Source organism: Watersipora subatra, chromosome 9 (assembly GCF_963576615.1).
Source record: "Watersipora subatra chromosome 9, tzWatSuba1.1, whole genome shotgun sequence".
NCBI classification, from domain to species: Eukaryota; Metazoa; Bryozoa; class Gymnolaemata; order Cheilostomatida; family Watersiporidae; genus Watersipora; species Watersipora subatra.
Window position 1 is genome coordinate 60,720,040 of NC_088716.1, and position 23,237 is coordinate 60,743,276.

The 23,237-nt window shown below is 36.5% G+C and overlaps 2 protein-coding genes and 1 non-coding gene across 3 annotated transcripts; all 3 read right to left on the minus strand.

Annotated features, from left to right (window-relative positions):
* Window positions 1–2,901: 2,901 nt before the first annotated feature.
* Window positions 2,902–3,366, minus strand: LOC137405314 (protein giant-like). Its single transcript, XM_068091541.1, has one exon. The coding sequence runs from the start codon at window positions 3,364–3,366 to the stop codon at window positions 2,902–2,904; it is 465 nt and encodes a 154-aa protein (XP_067947642.1).
* Window positions 3,367–7,012: 3,646 nt separating this feature from the next.
* On the minus strand, window positions 7,013–21,836 carry LOC137403937 (glutamyl-tRNA(Gln) amidotransferase subunit A, mitochondrial-like). The gene is made up of 10 exons (XM_068090065.1): window positions 21,709–21,836; window positions 20,952–21,150; window positions 20,130–20,202; window positions 13,754–13,830; window positions 13,196–13,371; window positions 11,525–11,640; window positions 11,184–11,376; window positions 10,841–10,958; window positions 10,239–10,441; window positions 7,013–7,321 (listed from the first exon to the last, which is right to left on the minus strand). Exons 2-10 carry the CDS (start codon window positions 21,119–21,121, stop codon window positions 7,158–7,160), a joined length of 1,290 nt encoding a protein of 429 aa, XP_067946166.1. The 5' UTR covers window positions 21,122–21,150; window positions 21,709–21,836; the 3' UTR covers window positions 7,013–7,157.
* Window positions 14,067–14,148, minus strand: Trnas-gcu (transfer RNA serine (anticodon GCU)). The gene has a single exon. It is a non-coding gene; the product is annotated as a tRNA-Ser (tRNA).
* Window positions 21,837–23,237: the final 1,401 nt, after the last annotated feature.

The window sequence follows — 23,237 nt, forward strand, 5'->3', positions numbered from 1 at the left end:
AGCTTTTCCCATATATACACGTTTCCATCTAACTTTAGATCACTGGCTTTAAAGAATTTCATCCTACGCCAGCAAGTTTGTGCATCATATGGAGCGTACATCATGTGTATCTGTATCTTGTATATAGTAGTGTCTGAAATACTGTTCAGATGCTAGTAAATTTATTTATGATCATGGTTGCGTGTCAGAATAATCTAAACATCTGCTCCAATTAGTTAGTAGTTGTTAAAATTCTTCTAAAGTAACACGTTTTTGTTTTGTTTATAGGCCTACTTTTTCTCACGACTAAACTTTGTATTAAATACTTTTGACCCTTAGACTATGCCTTTCTGTTACGTGAAAGTGCTGCTCACAATATATTCTCTGTAATTTTTCACTCTAGCCCGACCGCCTATACAACATAAATACTGCTGCAATATTTTTGGCAGGTCAGCCTGTGTTTTGCTCTTGAGGGAGACACACGGATATGTTACTTCAATAACATTGTCTTTTCTGTTCCAGAAATTACATCACCTTCTGATCGTCAGTTAAATAACTGAATGCAAGCTCAAAGAAAGTTACAACGATAAATAAAACTGGAGTTATTGTTCTTACAGAGTCGAGTCCCTTCCTGTTGGTTTCAGCAGGTTGCATTTTAGGAAGCGATAGGTACAGCGCACTCTGTTGAAATATATGACAATGTTATTGAAATATTGTCATATATGAAATATATGACAATATACAGATAGGTTAACTTTTCGGAGTTATTCTTACGACGTCCTTTTAGGGCCACCACTTTCCATAAAGTTATTTCTTTAGATCATCTCGCTTGATTTTTACGTTTACTACATTTCTTCAGTGTTATGTTCTCGTTAATACAAAAGTTAGTATAAATGTTAAATTCCTGTTGGTTGCATTTTAGGAAGCGATGGGTACAGCACACTCTGTTGGTTTCAGCAGAGCACAAGTGAGTCAGTCTCAAGAATGTATTACCCTATTTATACGCCAAAGTCAGAGTTGTCTCCAGCTTACTCTAACAAGTTTTCTGGAGAAAACTCATAGGAGTGAAGTGGAGACAACTCTAACTTCTGCTTCAGCTTGTATGTATATGTCTCATTAAAGTTCTTTTTTCTTTTCCCATACTTTTTTGGTTTGAATGCTCGAAGCCCTCCGCCTCGCTGATGGAACTACGGCGACATAAGAGGTGTTACGTAAAGAAACTGTCGTTTTTGCGAAAGCCTCTTTGCCACCAGAATGAAGTTGAACAAGCATGTCGAGGACGCCCACCGTTAATCTGTGGCCATGCAGACATAGCCCACAAGACCAAAATATACTCGGAGGAAAAGAAACACGAGAGCGTTTTTTCCAAGACTGAAGCATATTTGGCACAGAAAACCGGTGTGGCACCCATCGAAATCTTAGGGTAGGAGAACCACTAGTAAAAGAATTTGCTTTCCGGATTGTGGCTAAAAATCCTTGAAACCCTCTTGCCTCAATGTGCTCAAAGTCCTTGACACTGACAATATACAAATAGATTAACTTTTCGGAGTTATTCTTACGACGTCATTTTAGGGCCACCACTTTCCATAAAGTTATTTCTTTAGACCATCTCGCTTGATTTTTAGGTTTACTACATTTCTCCAGTGTTACGTTCTCGTTAGTACAAAAGTTAGTATAAATGTTAGACAGTTGAGCCTAGAGAAAACAAAATTAACTTTCATTGTTTTGCTATATGTTTTTTAGTTAAATTTGATAACATTGTTCGGAGTTAAATAAGACACGACCCTTAGATTAGCGTCTAGCGAAGCACTGTCGGAGCAGGGCATTGCGTATTTATTTCTGAGCTAATGGTTTACAAGCATAACATGCAAGCAAGAATTGGAGCAGCGTATAGCAAACATGGTAAACACACTGCGAATATCCATAACACTGTATTTATCTAATAATGTTAATTAATACACATACTAACTGCTGCTATTATGTTTTACCTACACAAACCAATGATATACAGCCCATGTATATCATTGCACAAACTTTTCCAAATTGTATTTTCTGTAAACTTTTTTAGAATGTTTTAATACGAATGAAGACTTTCTAAGTATTAAAATGGCAATGGACTACTTTTGTAATTATTAGCCAATATTAGAACTTAGTATGATTAACTGAAGACAATTCAGACAAGAAGTGAGTGAAAAGTAATACGAAAAATGTGCGTTTAACAGATTCCTAAGACCTCGCACCAGACAAGAAAGGATCATCAAAACTTGGAAATAACTAAGCACATTCACACGAAGACCTCTTGCACATTTAATAACTATCCTTACGGTATCCACGTGTTGTATTTACAATGTGTATTCATTGTTGACATCTATTACCATGAGCGGACAACTGTCATTTTACGACTCGTTGTTTATGAGTTTGTACCCAGTTGTTATGAAAGGTCTGATGACATATGGTCTAGCAGCTGCTTGAAGTATTTGTCCAATTTTAAAACTTTATAGCATCTTCCAAATATTAAGACAACTTTGTTTTTCTTGTTTGCAACTTAGCCACAAAACTGCATTACATTTAAGCTGGTAATTATCAACCATACTAGCCAAATCATGAAAAATTAACTCTATAAATGCCAAAGATGTTGGAATAAAACAATGCATTGACTGATATAGATGATATTATTTTGAAAATTAATTAGTGCAAGTTTTATGCCTCATCTATGGTTGCAAGGCCACAGTGTATCGAGTTCACCAGAAAAGAAATTTATTTTAAGAAATTTTCCAAAAAATATGAAAATGGAAATTGATGCATACATATGTTAAATTAAGTCTAAAGTCAAGAAGTGTAGCTAAACAATCACAAATATAAAACTAACAGCATTATATATATTATTTTATCTTAGAGAAGTAAAATTGGATGGCAAATAGTCTAAAGCAGATATTTGTAGTCGGGAAGAGGCTGATGATGCTCTAAGTTGTAAGCCTGATCCGGTATGTCGAGCTCTGCCCGATAGCTCAATATTTCTTTTTGGAGTTGTTTTTTTTCTTCTCGCAACCTTTTATTCTCTTGTTCGAGTAAATAGGCACGAATGACTTGGCTGTCCAACTTTGCCTGTTTTGTATCTCTGGAGCGCTTTGCTGCTGCGTTGTTTCTATTTCTTCTCTCTCTATATTTTTCGTCCGCTGTTTTGTCTGTCGAATTTTGGTTATCGTCGCCATTGTCAGCAGAGGTTGATGAGACGGCACTAAACATAGTGCTGTCGGCAACCATAGAAATTGTCGATGAGGCCCCTGATTGGTCATGGGACAGATTGTCATCTGTGGAAGAACAGTCAGCCTGTACATCTGCAGTTAGCAGTGAAGTAAGCGCGTCTGATTCAGGGTTCTTGGTCATTTTTGTTGATTCGTGTATAGAAAGTCTGTGCGTTGCTATAAAAGATACAAAACTTTTAAAAACAGTTGAAACGCCAGAAAAAATCAGATGTCAGAAAATTTTTTCATCATTTACAGTCTAATTCATAACTACTTTAGAATAAACATAAGTTTATTAATTGCAACATGTATTTGTTAATTTTCATCAATCTGACTACTTGCCAATGTAGTTGTAGCTATAAACATGACAAAATGAGTACTTACCATTACTAACTTTGTTAATATAGCAAAATTTTAGCAGAAAAGCTAATACAATTATAGACTAAAACAGCAAGCATAAATACATTGTGCAACATACCTTGTGTTGTTCCTCCCTTCGTTAAAGTCACACTAAAACTGGTCTAAACAGCTCGAACTATAAATTCGAGTTTTGCGAACAAAGAATAAGTGAGGTCTTCTTGGGCAGTTTGCTAAGTGTTCCCATACGGAAGGAAATTCAGGGATATCCAAACCTAACGCAACTACATATTGGATAATCATAATATTTCTGATGACAAAATTCTGTCTGTAGAGCCATGCCTTACTAACTGTTATGTAACACTTATGAATAGAGTTAAATATTATGTAACATCGTGGTTACGTGCTGTTTACTTGGATGATGAAGGTAGATTTGGGCCAATTTCTAGCAATAATTGAGAGAATGCATCTAAATGCAGTGCTTCTTTGTTCTCTATCCCATCTAAAGCGCTTGCGCTCCCCTGGAGTTTGACTCCTGGAGCCAGCTCACTAGGGTGTCAAGGCCTTCAATTTTCTGTTTATAAGCCTTCTGTAAAACTCAACGACCACCCAAGCGGGTATGATTAGTTTTTAGTCGCTTTCAGAATTTACAAGTACCGAACCTAGAATACAAATAGATGACATGACATTTTAAGCCTTTAAAAATGACTGACCAGTACGCAAAGTTCTCTCCTGTTCGAGGATCCATTAGTCTAATGACCAGAAAATACCTTATACTGACTAATATGCCTCTGGTCAACCTCGCTGTACAAAATGTTAAGTTTATAATTGAGGACATCGCTGCACTCTAGCTCAGCTGGCTACCAATTGGATAATGTTGCCGTTTCTTTTTGCCTATTGGATGATATTATCTAAACCGAATGTATGCAAAACTGACTTGGAAATACAAAGTTTGTTTCAACTAACCTTCTTATTATTAGCTGACCTTCTGACAAACAACCTTTCTAACTAACACTCTTTGAGTATGCAGTCATTTGAGCCTCTGTTCCTTGATGTTCATCTAATGTAGTAGATCGCACAATGGACTTACTTTGCGCCATTTATAAGCAGGGAACATTGCTACAGTCTCAGTTGGGTAAATCTCAAACCGCTGTACTAATACCTGACTTGCACTGTCAGCTGCCTGGCACAATGTTTGGAGAAAAAGACGATCAATCTAAGAGACTACCAGTTTACCAGCTTTTGATCAGTTGGGATTCTCTAGAGCTAATAACAAGCTTACACAAACCCTACTGTTAGTAGATCTAATATGTTCCATGTTTTTCGTTTTCATAAGCTGTAACGTGTTGTTATCGTGAAGGTTTTGAAGATGCAGGCAATAAAGAAAAACTGTTTAAAATGATTTTATAATTAAAAATAAATACTTTAATTAAACTTCACAAAAACTCATTCGATTAAATGCCAGGTTAATGTTTTTGAGCTTAGCCTCTGTCATAAGCAGTAATAACACAAATCACCACAAGACTTTCCATATCAGAAGTCATGTTATCAGGTGGTTATTGGTCGAGTCGACTGCCAGCTTAATTTCTCATTAGCCTCTACTCAGATTTTCTCATGTTTAGCTTAGTTTGTAAAATCTCCAACCACTGTTCCTGTTCTATCACGTATGCAATGTTTATCTACTTCTCAACATCTCAAATCTGGCATCCCATTGATTGCAAGAGAAGGCATGCCTTTCAAGCCCTGACTCGCTAGGCTAGCGAGTGCATACTATTTATTGTTGCTGTTTATGAGCTCTCAGCTTAAACTAAAATTGGATTTCAGAGTTATGCAGTCATTTTGAGAAGCATATTTTAAATGACTGCAAAGAATAATAGAGGAAATGGAGGTGACAAGGAAAAGGGATGGCTACACGAGGAGTAAGCGCGAGTTGACTAGTATCGGTGTGGGAGATATTTCTTGAAAATATAGTATGATGTTTACTTGGCTTACTGCAAGCAGAAACTGTGCTCTGCGAATTGTTTATTAAAAGCATTGTTGCTCTGCAACCTTCATGCTGCTCTGCCTAAATCACAGAGCAAATGCTTTAAGATTATGACTGGACATGCCCAGTGGCAAGAGAACCTCAACGACTGGAGACACGCTCAGTTGCAGAGAGCGACTCATGGTTTAATTTCATTCTTGTAACCACCAGTAGCCTTTCTTGGGAATTGAGCCACAGCCTGTCTTTTGCAGGACAGACGTTGTCAGACTAGGTCACGGCTACTCTCATTACCACTATAGAGCAGCACAAAATGTCATTCATTTATCAGCATTAGCTAACTGATTGCATCACTTATAAACTTTTGGATCTTTCCAAAAATTTGGTTGCTTTTTCTTTGCTACCCGCTTAATGTAGTAAAACGGGTCTGAAATTGTATACCATCTGTATTTACAAATCTGCAGTAGAGTTGCTCTCTTTATCCAGCGATTGAGACGTTATGAAATAGTTGCAGCAGAGTTTGTTTGCTTCAAGCTAGCGCTCCAATTTGTATTCTTTCTATGAAAGTCTACAAGATTGCTAGTAATGGAGCAACAAAACCGCAACCCCATATCAAAAGTGAATTTATTAAAATTCACTTTTGACAGGGTGATTCACTTTTGATGTGGTGACGTGGCTTATACACTGTCATCCTGTGTATAAAGGCATTTCATGGTATATAAAGCTATACGTGTATCTGCAGTAGAAATTATACACCAAAATTTAAACTGTTTTTGGTTATTAACATAGAAACACTCTTCACATGGCAATTAATTTGCTGTAAGCTTAGCAGCTGTACTTGAATAAAAACTGCGGCCTACTAGATTATACTACAAGAGCTCTGTAAGGTGTAATTATCATTCCTTTGAGAGTTTTTATTTAATTGAAATAAATATCTAAATTATTTGGGCTTTAGTGTCATCAAGGTCGGTGCAAGACCAACAAACGTCTATCAGCAGCCATTGCTGACCAAGATATCTTAATAGCGGGTATGAAGTGGAGACAAGGCTTCATATCATATAAACACATACATTTGCTAGTGAGGCAACACATCTTTGTGAGATTTTTTTAGCATTTGCGTCTTTGGTTCACTCCCTCATCTTACTCTTCTGTCATTGGTTGGTTCCCTTCTTTTTATGTACAAGGGTTTCTCTACTCGAGTGTGAGAGAGAGATAGGAAAAGACTGAGTGTGTATATAGACCACAGTGAGTGTACCTATGTGAAAAAGCATGTGTCTATGTAAGAGCATGTATGTGTCTATGCGAAACAGTGGGTGTGTACATGTGTTTATGTGAAAGAGCATCAATGTCCATGTGAAGCAATGTGTCCTGCAACATAGATGTAAGCTGCCTAACTGATGAGAACTCCCTCTCATAACAGATTAGACACTGAACTGGGTTTATGGTAAACTGAATTTCTAAAAATATATTTTCCATTGGAGCAGCCATATTAGGCCATCATTATGTTGACACCTGTTGGCTTGGTATGGTCTATTGATATAAGGTTCATCCACAAACTCCAAGTACAAACACTAATTGAATACTGATTTCAGTTGTTATGACCAAACAGGACGCACAAGATAAGGAAAGTTGCAATGTCTTTCAAGGAAGAGGGCTGTGTTTAGTAAAAGTTCTTCATCAAAATGTCGACCAATCAACTGCAGGCTCAGTGGTAGGCCGTTGTCCGATAGTTTAATTGGAACGGAGACAGCGGGCACACCTGTAGCATATGTTCGCAAATGTAGCGAGCAAGATAAAGCAACTCCAAACAAACTTCAGGTCAACAAAGATTTGGCCATTTAAACACTGTCAGAAGAGAGAAGCACTAACGGTTGACTTGCAACAAAATTCATATTTCAGTTATTTGGTACCTTAAAGGTTGAATTGCAACAAAATTCATATTTCAGTTATTTGGTACCTTAAAGGTTGACTTGCAACAAAATTCACATTACAGTTATTTGGTACCTTAAAGGTTGACTTGCAACAAAATTCACATTACAGTTATTTGGTATCAAAAGGTTCACCATGTCTTACTCTGTTGTAGGTGCAAAATATTCAAATACAGTCAAACATGGATAACTCGAACTTCAAGGGACCGAGCAAAAGTATTCGAATTATCAGAGCGTTCGAGTTATCAGAGCACTGTCACAAGTCCATATATTTACTTATTTATTAGTAGATACATGTACATATACAAACTATAATATAAATCAAAAGCACAAATGGCTTGTTTCAAATTAAATGCTTCTAATGTAAAGTTTAAAACGTTTTCATGAAAAATTATAGAGATTTTTCTATCACTTGAGATTGGTTTGTTGTTTGAGGTGATGGTATTGCCAGGACGTTTTTCAGATTGACATTGGCAAAACTTGATCGTTGTTGAAATGCTCAAAAGAAAAGACATTTTTTTCTTTTGGGGTTTTACCCACGATCAATTTTGCCGTTTTTTCTTGAAGTTTATGGAAAGATTACCTTACTTTACCTGGGATTCGTTAAGAGCAACACTCCGAGGCAGTTCAATTAGAAGTTTTACGAGGTTTTACGGCGCATTCTATATCACTCACGTTTTTTTAATAGATACTTATTGAATGTACACACGTATTCTGTGTTTAGGTCAAACGATGAATAGTTTTTTGTAGCTCAGACAACGTATACGTTTAATTACAACAATTTTTAAGACGATTTAAACATTCAACATTCCGACGTTGATTCAACACGGAATCAACGTCGGAAAACTATTCATCACGGGCTAGCCGGGTCACGCACTCAAGGATTTTCGCCACGCACATACAAAACAAAAACAACATGCGATTTTTGTTTTGTATGTGCGTGGCGAAAGTCCTTGCACGCGTGACCCGGCTAGCCCGTGCTATTCATCGTATCGCAGTATAAATCAAATTTTACCAAACTTTTAGAAAAGTCGTTGACAGAAATATTTTGCCGATGGTGGTAATAACGACACTTATGAATTACGAAAAGATGAAGTTTACCTCTATGGCTTTGAATAAAGTGATTTTCTAAAGCGATAACAACCGTTTCGGTAGCCGTTGGGCAAAAAAACAGTTCGAATTAACAGTGTTGGATTTGAGTTATCTATAGCAATTTATCATTACGTGGGAACGGACCGAAGGAAATGTTCGAATTAACCATGTGTTCGAGCTATCCGTGGACGAGTTATCAATGTTTGACTGTATGTGTAAATGTGATTACAAGCTCTTAAAAGCTCAAAAACTAACAGTTAATCGCCGCCATCATGAAACCGCCGTAGATTAGAATCAATTTATTTCTCTGACGTAGTCATTACAGTTGGTTATTGTATTGTCACGTGATGTTCTCACGTGAATTTAAAGGCCAATAGAAGGCTCAATATAAAACTTCCCGTAGCACTAGTTTATGACAAACACTTCGGGTTTTACCGCAGACCCCGTATCAAAAATAGATGCTCGCTAGTTAATAGATTTGTTTCAGCTTGGTCTAATTGTTTAGTCGTAATCTGATCATGTGACCCATACTTCCTGCCAAACAGCGTGAATAACTTCTGCAGCATTTTTCGACTATCATAGGTGACCAACAGACTCGTCATGTTTATCAGAGGATGATTTGCTCTCCTTTGAGCTAAGGTTAAAAAATTAAACAAATTTTTACAGTGGGTTTTGAGATATCAGTGCTCGAAATGACAGCATTACAATGATGATGAAACAGACGCGTAAGGGCAATATACATGGTTTTATTGAATGCATGGAGTATATTTGTGAAAATATTTCGACGAATGAGGTTGCATGAAAGTGTAAACAGAAGCCATCTTGTTCATCTACGTCCCATTTGAGCCGTTTTGAAAAGGGATTCCAATCTACAACAGTTTCGTGATGGCGGCAATAACTGTTCGTTTTTTAGCTTTTAAAAGATTGTAATCACATTTCCAAATATTTTGCACTCACAACACAGCAGAGTAAGACATGGTGAATCTTTTGATACCAAAAAACTGTAATGTGAATTTTGTGACAAGTCAACCTTTAAGAGAAGCCCCTAAATGATGATACAGAAATACTTTCTATAATATGCAGTTGTGGCCCTTGTATATTAATCAACAAACTTCCCTGATGTTTTGTAGATATGACTTCTATAACTGAATATATTCTGAAACCCTAGGATATAAAATACATGTATGTGAATAGTTATCTTCTGTTCCAGCCTAATTATGGTAAATATAATATTTGATTAAAAACCGTTCCAGACCAAGAGAGGCGCAGCTGAACTAAAAACGGCTGTCACAAAGTCTGCTGACTTTAATCTTTCAAGGTGAGACAAGATAAATGTACAAAATTTATAAAGTAACAACTTTTAATACTTTTAATTTATGTTAAGACCAATCTCAGATTTTTTGTCCTTGCTACTGAATACACAAACCTACATTTAGCGATATACATGTAACTTAACTTAACAACTGCACAAATTCATTGTTTCTGCATTTCTGAAATGACTAACATTAGAATTATCGTTACATACAGTTTTTCAGCGTTCATTTCAAGAGTTCATTTACCAATCGACTGTGACAGACAGCAGCGCCTATGCTGTCAAACAGCCATACTAGCTCTTCTGGACAGACAACTCCAAAGGCAAGCGTACAAACATCTAACCTGTAAGATTAGCTGGTAGTGTATAGAAGTCCTGCATTTCACACTGGCGTCTATTGTCCAAATGACTGAGTTGAGAATGCAGTGGTGCATCTGACATCGTTACGGGGGTCAGTAGAAGGTCCACATCATTAAATGATTTCAGAAAGTCTTTATAGATGAGTCGTCTAACCTTGGCAGCCTTTACGTAGTATTGGTCGTAATTGCTGAAAATTTTCAGATGTAAATTACTAAATAGGATACCTATCAATTTTCAACTAGCAACATTGATCAGATCAGCCTCATTTTCATATAATTAACAAATGATATAAAAACTAAATTAAATTACAGTGTATATAAATTATTATAAGAAAACAAACTGAAGAATGTAATACATGCATAAGTATTCACGCAAGCAGCCAAAAAGGTGTGTAAATGGATGTTATGCACAGTTGGGATGGTTATAGATTGGAACCAAAAAGAATGTGCTTCCTGAAAAAAGAGCATTCAATGTTACGACCAACAAACACCTTTACTTAGAAGAGACCAGCTTGCACAGGAGAAAACCAAAACATCTGTTGCATCACGTTATGACACCTTTCGTACGGCCTGTATACATTACTAACTTTCTTAGAAGGAAGTAATTGCCTGCGAAGATACGACTTCGTACAACATTGTTAAATGCTTCGTGTCTCGTCTGGGCAAAGAGAGCTTCAGTGGATTCTTCTCTGTCCGCTCTGTGACCTGGTTAAAACTTTCATTTGTGTCCATATTGATTATAGATGAGTGAATAAATTGAAAGAGGTGCTTTACTCTCATACCTTGCGTTACCATGTCCTAAATGTGCGCTGATCTACAGATGCATAGCCAGCACTAACATCGTTAACCATGGTTTACACAAAGCATAATTATAGCAGACCTCATTTCATAGGTTAAATTCAATCATAGGAACAAACCTAGCCTACGTACCATACTCAATACCATCATATCGAGCCATGTTTGAGGCCACATCGCAATAGTTAATTATTGCATAGCAGGCTATAGTGTAGGAGAGGTGGGGCAAGGTCACTTCTTTAACAATAGCCCCCTCTTTCTCCAGATTATCAGCTATTTGGCTCCAAGTATCTATCACCTCCTCAGATGTTCCCCGAATATGAAATTCCTATACTCATGAGCATAACAGAAAGGAAAAGTTTTGAGGTTTCAACTACTCTTCAACACCGAAATATTCGCATTCAGCTTGTAAAGATGTGATACCTATAATAAGGAAGGCAATATACCGACTGCAACAGGATGAACAGCGTTAGTACCTGTGGTATTCCGATTCTTAAGCCTTTTACTGAAGGTTCTGCAGCCAGCTTGACTTTTTCAAACTTCCTATCATGATATGTGGTTGAATCTAACGGGTCATGGCCTGCCACAGCATCTGAAACAAATCAGATGCTCGCCACCACATGTAATGTTAATATGACCACCCCTTTGATAGCTGCCAATAATGGAGATAATCTTACCAAGGTTGTAGAAGAAACCAACTTGAAACACTCCTCTGTGTAGTGTAATATGATGGTGCAACTTAGACTGTTACCTTGACCTTTAAGGTCAATGATATTTTGAAGGTCAAAATCAAACAAACTGTGAGCTAAAACTACCCAAGAGCTCTGACAATATTCATGTCAGATTAGTCTAGTGATAGAATAGATACATTTAATTGTCTGATAGAATTCTCTACACGTAGCTGAACAGCAGATCTGTTGGTTTCTCCTCGGTTCTTCAGGGCTATGTTCAGCATGTCTACACTCATAGTGTTTAGAATGTTACTTAAAGGTTTACTTGCAACAAAATTCACATTACAGTTATTAAATATCAAAAGATTCACCATGTCTTACTCTGCTGTGTTGTAGGTGTAAAATATGTGGGAATGTGATTACAAACCTCTTGAAAGCTAAAAAACGAACAGTTATTCGCTGCCGTCACGAAACCGCCGTAGATTGGAATCAATTTATTTCCCCGACGTAGTCAAACGATTTGGTTATTGTTTTGACACGTGATGTTTCCACGTGAATTGAAAGGCCAATAAAAAGCTCAATATAAAACTTCTCATAGCACTAGGTTATGACAAATACTTCGGGTTTTAAAGCAGAACCCTTACCAAATATAGATGCTCGCTACTTTACAGTTTTGTTTCAGCTTGCTCTAATCATCTAATCATAATCTGATCACGTGACCCATCCTTCCTGCCAAACAATTATTAACTATAATAAAACAACATATAATAATAATAAACAAGAATAATTTCTGCAGCATTTTTGACTATCACAGGTGACCAACAGGCTCCTCATGTTTATCAAAGGATGATATGCACTCCTTCGAGCTAAGGTTAAAAAATTAAATGAATTTTTACGGTAGGTTGTAAGATATCAATGCTCAAAGTGACAGCATTGCAATGATGATGAAACAGATGCGTAAGGACAATAGACATGGTTTTATTGAATGTGTGAAGTATATTTGTGAAAATATTTCAACGAATGAGGTTGCATGAAAGTGTAAACAGAGGCCATCGTGTTCAATTACGTCCCATTTGAGCCGTTTTGGAAAAGGATTCCGATCTATGGCGTTTTTGTGATGGCCGCGGTGAACTGTTCGATTTTTAGCTTTTAAGAGCTTGTAATCACATTTCCACATATTTTGCACCTACAACACAACAGAGTAAGACATGATGAATCTTTTGATACCAAATAACTGTAATGTGAATTTTGTTGCAAGTCAGCCTGTAACATCCGGGTGAATGCTTAACAATAGCTGCACGCATAAATATCCACAGAAATAGTATTTAAGTAAAAAAATGCACTGATCAATATCAAATGACAATAATGAGGTCATTGTTGTGTTTAAAATGATGACAGATATTTCTAGGTCATTAATTAGTGATGAAAAACATTGTCCTCCCTAGCCGGGATTTAGAGAGAGATGACTTTACCTACTCAGCATATGTGTGCACTGCTCTACTGTTTGGGTCAAGATCCCGATAGATTCTGTGCTGTTAGTGAGGGGAATGAGGCCATGCCTAGAGAACAATCCATATGTTGGTCTCATACCCACAATGCCACAGTAGGCTGCTGGGTTACGAACTGAGCCTCCAGTGTCAGATCCAAGTGCACTGCAAGGAACAGCAATCAAACTTATTAACCAGACTTCAGAAGCCAATACTAGCAACTTGTCAGGTTTGTCAGCTTATCTTGTTTTTTGCTTCAAACTCTAGTTAGTCATGAGTAGATATTAGATTGCTACGTCAGATGTCTCACTCAGCTTCTTACACCTAGGGAGCCTTTTCTATGACTAGACTGTAAAAACATTGATATTTTATTATTGAAAACATAAGCAGAAAACTTTTAAATAGTAATGTCATCTTTTGACACAATCCTTTAAAACCAAACCGTGTGTAGACCGCAGTATAAATGTTTACACCTAAATGCTTCCTCGTGAAACTGTCTGCATATGCAGCATGAAAAGCCTTGGTGTGAAACCAGGTAAGTTCTTACCCATAAACGATTCCACTAGCTACGGCAGCAGCACTTCCTCCACTGCTGCCTCCTGCTATCCTAAAGTCACCGTCATCCTATCAAATAGCCATCAAACTGAACAATACCTAACAGAAACGTAAAGCTTGATACCATCTCACCCACATTAACCGACAACTAATATTAAAATTAACAGTACACTGAAAATGCACTAAAAGACCTGAATATGTATCGGTGTTAATTCCCGAAGCTATCATGTTAGTCATACCTTTCCATAATACTTTGGAGTTATCATTTCATGATACAAAAATAATTGCATGATATTTAAAAGAATCGACAAGGATGGGATTTGAACCCACGCTCCCAGAGGGAAATGGATTAGCAGTCCATCGCCTTAACCACTCGGCCACCTTGTCAGCTGGTTCTTTAAAAAGTCCTTGACATTATGTTCTATGTTAGTTAGTTATTATTACTATCTACTAAAACTAGACTATTTACTATTGAAAGATCAGAAAAGAATTTGCTAGAAAAAAACTCAAATGTATCTTCATATAAAATACATGCTAGCAGTAGCATAAAGAAACTGAGTAAGTACATCGAAACAACAACTAAATGCTTTTTCCTTGGATAGTTTTGATTCACGTGCTCAGCCAGTTTATGCATGTGTATTGCAGACTCAAGTATACCTACACTATGATGTAATTCTGATAGCGCAATGACTATACAACAGGTTGTGCATGGGTTAAAAGTTATTAATTATTGTGCCAATTTCAAGGATTAACTATAACATCAAAGCGATGTACAACAAACATACAAGCCTCATAAATGATATAAATACTCACCCTTGCCGCTACGCCGTTTTTTGGCACAAAACATGAGTAAAAGATGCCAATGCTAAATACAGCCAATACAATATGATAATTTCACTTTATGTTCTCATGAATTTCACCTTATGTTCTCATGAATTTCACCTTAGGTTCTCATGAATTTCACCTTATGTTCTCATGAATTTCACCTTATGGATCACATAAATAACCTAATGTACATCAAGAGTATTTCTCGACTTACTAAGGTGATACCACCTCATCACTTTAGTAAGAATGTCAATAATCGTGTACTTGGTGCTTTAGTGGTGATATGGTTGTTGGGTATTTATTGGTGAATAAAATTAGATTGAAAGTCTATGTTTGCTTTTCTTGCACGTCTCAGTCTTGCTAGCAATGCTTATGAGAGTTCATTGGTGATGAAAAACTCCTGATATCTTCGCAGATTTGGCAAAGCTAGGCAGTTTCCTTAACAGACTCATAGGCTGCGATGTACCCCACCTCAAGCTACTACGCTTTGCTTCGCATCAAGCCATTACAGTGCGTTGACATAAGACCCGATGTAGATTGTAGCTCATGTTTTCGGGCCAACTAGCATCACAATAAGCAAATGAAGGTTAGATGCCTTTTTTGTAACAGTTGCAAAAAACTCAATTCACCTTTCAGTTAATTCAATACGCATTTTGATACAGTGAGGTGCGTCTCTTTTGTTGATGAAGCAGGATGGAGTAGACTACCAATATTATATTTGTAGCGCAACTGGATGCGAGGCTCGCTAGCATCATCTGTCACTATTTTAACATCTTCAGGCAGATGTAGTTGCGTCAAATTTAAGTTGATCTTAAAAGAAAGCTTTTTTTTCTCTATCAGTTGATATGTTGTTTGTTGTGTTACGCGATCGCATTGCCAAGATATTTGAAGATTAAAACCGAAAAAATCTGATCGCCGTAAAAACGCTCAGGCCACCAAAACTTGCCCATAATGTTGTCACGCGTTTGGCAACCTGTCTCTATCTCTCGTATTCACATTGGGTATTTGCGATAAAAGTCTAGTCTTACGCGGCTCTATTGGCATATATCTTATTTTGTATTTGCTCATGTTGGCTAGAATAAAATTTTAAATCCTGCTACAGATGCATTATTATGAATGTTTCAAAGGCCTCAAATAACGAAAATTGAAAATTTGTTCTACTCACTTTCTCCAAATGTTGTGTAAACATTTGGGTACCGACTACCAATTCTACCGGTCTACGGTAATTCTGTCAAGTCACTTATGTAGAACGCGGTCTTTGTATCAGCACAGTTCTGCAGCTACCCATACAAACGATATACAGCCTCTCATAAGCCCCGCCCACATTATGTCGCCTATTACCTATTGCCTACGTACTAGTTTCTTACTAGTAGTATTCTTACTGAATACTAAATAAGTGAAATAAGCGAGCCACCTCTTTGAAAAAAATATAGACAGGGATAGAGTTTTAAGGATGAGAAGTCTGCTGCAAACTGGATTTGAACTCACATTCTCCAGTTCTGCGGACACCCATATACCATATCCGATTCACTACAATATTCTGCAAATCATGTTTTGCATTATCTTCAACAATATTATTTTATTATATAATTTTTACAAGCAAAAATATTTTCATCTCGGCATAAAGCTTTTATTAAAAATATTCATCAAGTCGTGGCCACTCACATAGTATTAGCTGATACAATAAGACAAATTCATCTACTGCAACAAACTCAAACGAGACATCATGGCTTATCCAGCACGCATTCAAGTCTCGCTTTCTCCTTTATGGCAGTTTCCACACTGACAAAGCTTCTTCGGCTGGTGGGACGACATAAAGATTCTGTAATCAGTAAAACAAGTAAATGTAAACAAAGTAGATGCAATAAATATGTCATTCATAGATATGTCATTCTAAAGCGAATCTATTGACAGCTTCCAAATTGGGAGTTAAATAGATTGCGAGTGTAATTTTAAAAACGAATAAACATTTAATAAAGGATCAAGTACGCCAAGCCAACGATTCGAAGCTTTGGTTCTGGAAATTAAAGATTTGCAATGATCAATCGATTTTACCCACTTCCTACAAGTGAAAATAATTTGTAATCATGACTCTAATTGACCAAAGAAAATTCGAAAAAAATATTATAGCTAGGTAAAACGGCAGATAAGCTATGAAACGATGATTGGAGATAGCGAAGAATTATCATTTTATTAATTAGTATATGTATTTATGACTATAAAAATATTACATTTACTTAAGTATAGAAGACTCTAAGTTTATTTACCTCCATTCTGTCTTCTTCTGCAGCAAAACGCTGCTGACGCCTGTCAGCTTTGGCCATAGGCTGTCTACTCTAATCTTTTACTAAAAGTTGCTCAGATAACTCTGAGTAGCGATCGCTCGAACTTGAAGCCATTTTAAAACTATGTATAACTTAGTAATTGTTGAAACGCGTTGAATCAGTAACAAGTAATGGGAATGAATTCTCTAATTAGGAGAATCTTCGAGATCACAGACAACGCGTTTTACGAGTGATAACATTTATTACGGCCTATATAAAAATTTCGCACGCATGATTGGCTAACGAATCGACCTCATATTTATTGCTCGTGGTTTCGTTTCAGATACCTTGCTTGTGACGTCACGAAATAGGCACCCGCTGGAAGTGAGCTTTTTAAAAGAGGGCCTCATTCAAACGCATATATCTCTGGACAGGGTTGGTCTACATCTACAAAGACAAAAATGGCATCAAATTGTAGCTGATGTTTTAGCCTTTTAAGGGTCCTAATTTCATTAAATTGACTTTTTTGACGCAACTACATCTTTAATGAAGTGGCTTCAGGCTTGCGCTCAGTTATTTTGCATTTATATTGTTCGTACCATCTTTGCTGAAGTTTCAAGGTGATTTCATGAAATGCTGCCAAAGAAAATGTAAGATATCTCTGGTCTTTTCTTTCAAATCGAGCGCAGAAAGTTCTTTTTGCACCACCAAGTGTAGACTGACTGCTGAAGACCAGAACAATTATCAACATACACAGCAATAATAGTTTGGATATCAACACGATGAGGGTAGACACATTGATCATTGTGGGCAGGTTGAATCCAATGAAGTTGAGATGCACGTTTAGAACTTCATTTCAACATGAAGATGAATGCTTGAGTTTATATGTAGATTACTCATTTGCAAAAGAGATCAATCTCTCAGGTTGTTACATGTATGTGTCCTCTGAAAGATCACCATTATAAAATGCTGTGATCCCATCCACCTGATTGGTTACCATGTTTTAATAGACAGCGGTATGGTTTAGAGGAAGCAATGTTTAATGACAGGTGCATCAATTTCGTCATAATCCACATCAAAATGTTGAGCGAGGCATTTTGCCACAAGATGAGTTTTGTAACTTTTGACACCAACATCTGGACTGTATTCTACTGCGAAAGCCTACTTGTAGCTAATGACTTGTGAATAAGTGTGCATTTGGGTAATTATCACATTCTATTTTGCATATGATGCTCAATGTTTGTTGCTTTCTATCATTCATGGCTTCTTATATGAATTTGGGTTGAAGGAGGTCAACGACATGGTGAGCTGGGTGACTGTATATGGCAAAACCATCCAATCCATCTTGGCAACTTGGCTACATCAGACTACTTGGCTGCAGAAAAGCGCTTAGAGCATACAGGATAGGCGCGCGCCAACGCCGAAATTGGAATCATCGCTTATTTGTTTATTTCTGTATTTAACCTAAACTAATCAATGATTACATTTAAATGAATCACAAGATCATGCTTTACAGGGTCCTATAGATGATATTATAATAATATATTAGTATTATATATTATGACTTTACTAATCAAAATTACTATGACAAAGTACTTTTTATCTCCTAGTTATTAATTCTGCATTACAGTATACACGTAACTGTGCACCAGTTCCGTGACTCGACATAATGTGATATAGCCAGTTAACTTGAATGCTCTCTAGACTATCTCGTCTTTAGTTCATGGCTCATACAAATCTACAGAGAAGTTAGCTTCGCAGCAGTCAATAGTGATTCACAAAACATTCTTTAGATGATACACTAGTTGACATGTGTTGACATGTGTTGAGCTTTAACATGCAAATTTGCAGGAAGCTGGGTAGAAGCTAGGAAGTGTCTATATCAATATGATGAAGTTTGCCAACTCTCCTAGGGATAGCATGACTCTAGCCTGCTTCCTTCATAGCCTCAGCTCTAATGTGTTCGAACCTTGATTGGTAGTGGACTTCCCAAAACACAGAATTCATCAGAGTGACACTTTTATTCACACATACTGTGATAGAAACTTGACCTGTAGTGATGGCAATGATGCCACAACTATCTGCTATCATTACCGTCTCAGTTTGATCAAGCGATGTGAATAATTGTAACTGGGATTTATCGGGCATCATACATTTTGTAGCACATTTTGTTTTCACGCTTTTTCTAGCTTCATGCTGCTATCAGTTGAGTATGCAAATTCTTCATTCTTGCTATGATTGCCTGCTCCACAAACACATTTGGCATTGTACGAGTGTTGTGATAGACCACAAATATTACTACATAAATAGCCTGTCTTAGGTTTAAACAATGTTTGATCAGATGGTGAGCTAAACCACAATTGTAACATTCATGTTTTTACATGTACCAGCAGAAAGCTGCATGCTAGGCACCACAAGAGATGATGAGAGGATACCATTATTCTGATAACTGCTGTTCTCCATCTTGATTTTGTTCCAAATTTAACAGCACCTTTCACAATAATTATAATGTCAATCTCTCACCACGCGCCTCTCGAGGGGTCATTATTGTGTTGTATTAGTCAACTATATTATGACCTGATCTATAAAACTGATGCTTTTAAGGTGGCCAGCTGGTGGGTGATAATCTTCATAAACTTGATATGACTATCAAAACATTGTCAGACATTTCAGAATAAAAATACCTTTTCTCTAAGAACCAATGATCATCCATTCGATGTGTCACATTCAAAATAAGCTGTACTTCATACAAGCTACCTCGACTGTGTCACAGTCCGATAGATGACGAAGCACCTCATTCAGTCATATAATGGTGTTACTTCCAGCCTTTTCTTGTTTAGGGCTATAATCAGCTCTGTCCTTAGTAGCAGCATAAAGTGCTAGCTCAGTGATGGTTTTATCCAAAATCATAAAACTCCTAAAGTTGCTCATTGCAAAGTTGCAATGAGCCGATGCTTGATCTTAGCTTTCATGTGCAGCTGCCACTTGTGATTAGTTTGTCTATCTTTCCTTCATAATAATGATATGTCTGTGACCAGTTTAAATATGGCTAGAGTGCTCTGTAGCTAGACCTATAACCTGCTAGAATTCTAACAAGCGAACAACTCGACACCGTGTGAGCTACCCATTACTGATTAGCTATCATGCAAATATACACCGATCCCCTGAAGCAGAAAAATAATGCAAAAAAATCATACAAGCCTCGCATAAGCTTACAGTACTTTTTCATACTAGTAAAATAAATATCTCTAATGCTACATAAGAAAAAACTTCACCTACTAAGGAGGTTTCAGTAGACTTAGAAGTCCATGGGTTCTTTGTAGGGCCGATTGTGCTGTCTACCGTAGATGACCTGTTGATAGACAAAGATAAAGGAACTAATGAAAGAACTATTTATAGATTCAACAAAAACTAAAGTGTCGTATTAATCTCACAACTGAGAACAGTGGATTAATAAAAATCTAGTAGGTTCCCTTTATACATAAAAATATTATCTTTCTAGCGTCTGAATGACAAGGTACAGACCTCTCTTTTCCTTTAAATCAGCTTATTTATATCTCTGATGACTCATTTATTCTCCGAATAAACAAGATTAATAAAATGGAAAAAGCTTGGCCATAATTAATACACCATTTAAGTTTACAATCCACTCTCTGTATATATCATATATATCTGCATTACAGCTCATGTATAATCTATGTATATATCACATATCTCTGCAATACAGCTCATGTACAATCTATGTATATATCACATATATCTGCTCATGTATTAATATAATGTAGACTTGTTGACAGAAAAAACATCTACAGCAAGAAATGTAAACATACCCATACCAGCAATTTTACTGCTATAATCTATAGACCTTGAAAATGCAGTATTATTATTAAATCAAGATTTACGGTGTTTGAAAAATATTTACCCTGCTTTGTACAAAAGTTGTTAATCAGACTACAGTTGAGGCAAAATAATTTTAACAACAATAATATTAACAATAATAATATACCAATAATAATATTAACATAGATAATAAAACAAAAATAATATTAACGATGAACTAATTTCATGTTACAGAGTTACCATGCATATCTGTAGACTTACCCCATGCCGAATGAGTCTAAATTGGTTTTGCCTACAAGAAGCATTCCAGCACCGAAGAGACGCTGAACGACTGTCGCTGTGTACTGAGGATGAAAATTGTCCAGCATGAGAGATGCACACGAAGTCTTGATACCCTTGGTGCAAATGTTGTCCTTGACCGCTAGAGGCATTCCATAGAGGGCGCTACGTTGGTCTACACCTAAAGCATGTTACAATATGAGAAAGTTACAATAATAAGCAAAGTTACTCATAGCTGAAGCTATTAATAAAAAGGAAAACCACAAGAATATATGTACAGTATTTGCCCTCTATTTCTAGAGTTGTCGATTCTGCTAGCTAAGGCTAATTCATTTCAGTAAAGTTATTCGCTCAAGATTAAATATACCAAATAGTGTTAAGCGATCTGTAAGTAGAGTTTGCAGATGAATATCTCCAGTGTTTATAGATTTTGTTTAAAGATTGACTGTGTCATGAATGTAACATAAAGATTGACTGTGTAATGAATGTACTTTCCAATTTAAGCTCTAAGTCATCTGAACAATTTATGCACGAACCACAAAACTGTAAATGTAATAATTCTGCGCGGTACTTGCGTGATAATCCGCTTTGGGATTCACATCCTAGTGGGATAGCTTTTATAGGGCAGTCTTTATTGTTTATACAAAAATATTTAAAAGCGACAGGCAAAAAAGTTTTAACAGTAGCTTGTAAAACCGACTTGTCAGTTCTACAACTATCTGTTTATTTACGCAACTACCTGATGCTGCGAGTCGTTGCGCTTCATCAGACGCACTGTCCCAGCACTCAGTTATAAAAGCATTTAGTTTCTTCCACTTCGCACAGGCTTGCCTGGATTTCTGCAGAATTTGTTGGAGCTCGGATTGGTGCCTGCTGACCTCCGACCACATCCCGTGTTATAGTTAGTTGCAGCCACCTAAAAGTGTATTCAATTATACAGAGTTGCTAGCCCTTTGTGTTGTTAATATTAACGCCTCATCCTTAGCACGCTGCAATGAGGCAATACAACTTTGTACTAAAACAACCATGGTTTTAAACTTACTTGTTCGACAGGATAGTTTAGTGCGTAATTACAATTTAAAAAAAGTACCAATGGAATTGAAACATGGAATCTCGGACAGACTTATATGTATGACATTTTCAACATCAATTATGTAATCCAAAATACAAAGCAATACTTCCAGGTAACAGTGTCTCATTTTACTACAAAGAACAGCAATGTAAATACTGAAATCAATGTATTCGAAGGAGTTTCTTAACGTTTAACGAAGATTAATACAATTTATTGAGACAATGCCTTATACTTTTTCCAAAAAAGAATTATAGAGGGATTCAAGAAGTATACAACTCCTGGACCTGATGAATGAGGAAAGCCTGATTAATAATAAGGAATGATGATTATTGCCACTTTTCTTGATACTTTTCAAATACTGAAAATTGAGAATGATTTCTTTGTGCACTTGCTTACAAAAAGATGAGTTGATTGTTCAGTTTTGCATTAGGTGAAACGTTGAAGCACGTCACGACTGGTACGTCTACTGGAATTCTTAAATGTGTATCATAAATTCTAGAATAAACTGTGCATGTATTTTCATCGTTATTAATCTTTGCTTTTGTTTCTGATAATTTTGATAATTTCTAGAAATTTTGCTTTTATTTATTAGCAGGCAGTTCTCTGCAGAACGAACCAATCCTATTTCTGAAGTTATTAAATCAGGTTACTTAAAGGTTGACTTGCAACAAAATTAACATTACAGTTATTTGGTATCAAAAGATTCACCATGTCTTACTTTGTTGTGTTGCAGGTGCCAAATATGTATGTGAAATGTGATTACAAGCTCTTAAAAGCTCAAAAACAAAAAGCCGCCTTAGATTGGAATCTCTTTATTCCAATGACGTAGCCATAAAATTTGGTTATCGTCTTGTCACGTGATGTTCTCCCGTGAATTGAAAGGGCAATAAAAAGCTCAATATTAAAATTATCGTAGCACTAGTTTATGACAAACACTTCGGGTTTTACCGAAGACCCCGTATCAAATATAGATGCTCGCTACTTTACAATTTCGTTTCAGCTTGATCTAATCGTCAAGTTGTAATCTGATGATGTGACCCAATACTTCGCAAATAATTTCTGCAACACTTTTCAATTATCACAAGTGACCAACAGACTCGTCATGATTATCAGACAATGATATGTACTCCTTCAAGCTAAGGCTAAAAAATTAAACGAATTTTTACGGTAAGTTATAGGATATCACTGCTAAAAGT

Excerpts from the sequence above, each read along its gene's own strand:
- LOC137405314 (XM_068091541.1), bottom strand. The coding sequence starts at position 3,366 with ATGACCAAGAACCCTGAATCAGACGCGCTTACTTCACTGCTAACTGCA.
- LOC137403937 (XM_068090065.1), bottom strand. The coding sequence starts at position 21,121 with ATGCCTCTAGCGGTCAAGGACAACATTTGCACCAAGGGTATCAAGACT. Across the intron at positions 13,372-13,753 it reads GCTAGTGGAATCGTTTATGG|TGCACTTGGATCTGACACTG; the intron begins GTAAGAACTTAC and ends TGTTCCTTGCAG. Across the intron at positions 10,959-11,183 it reads ATATGATGGTATTGAGTATG|GTCACAGAGCGGACAGAGAA; the intron begins GTACGTAGGCTA and ends AGTTTTAACCAG.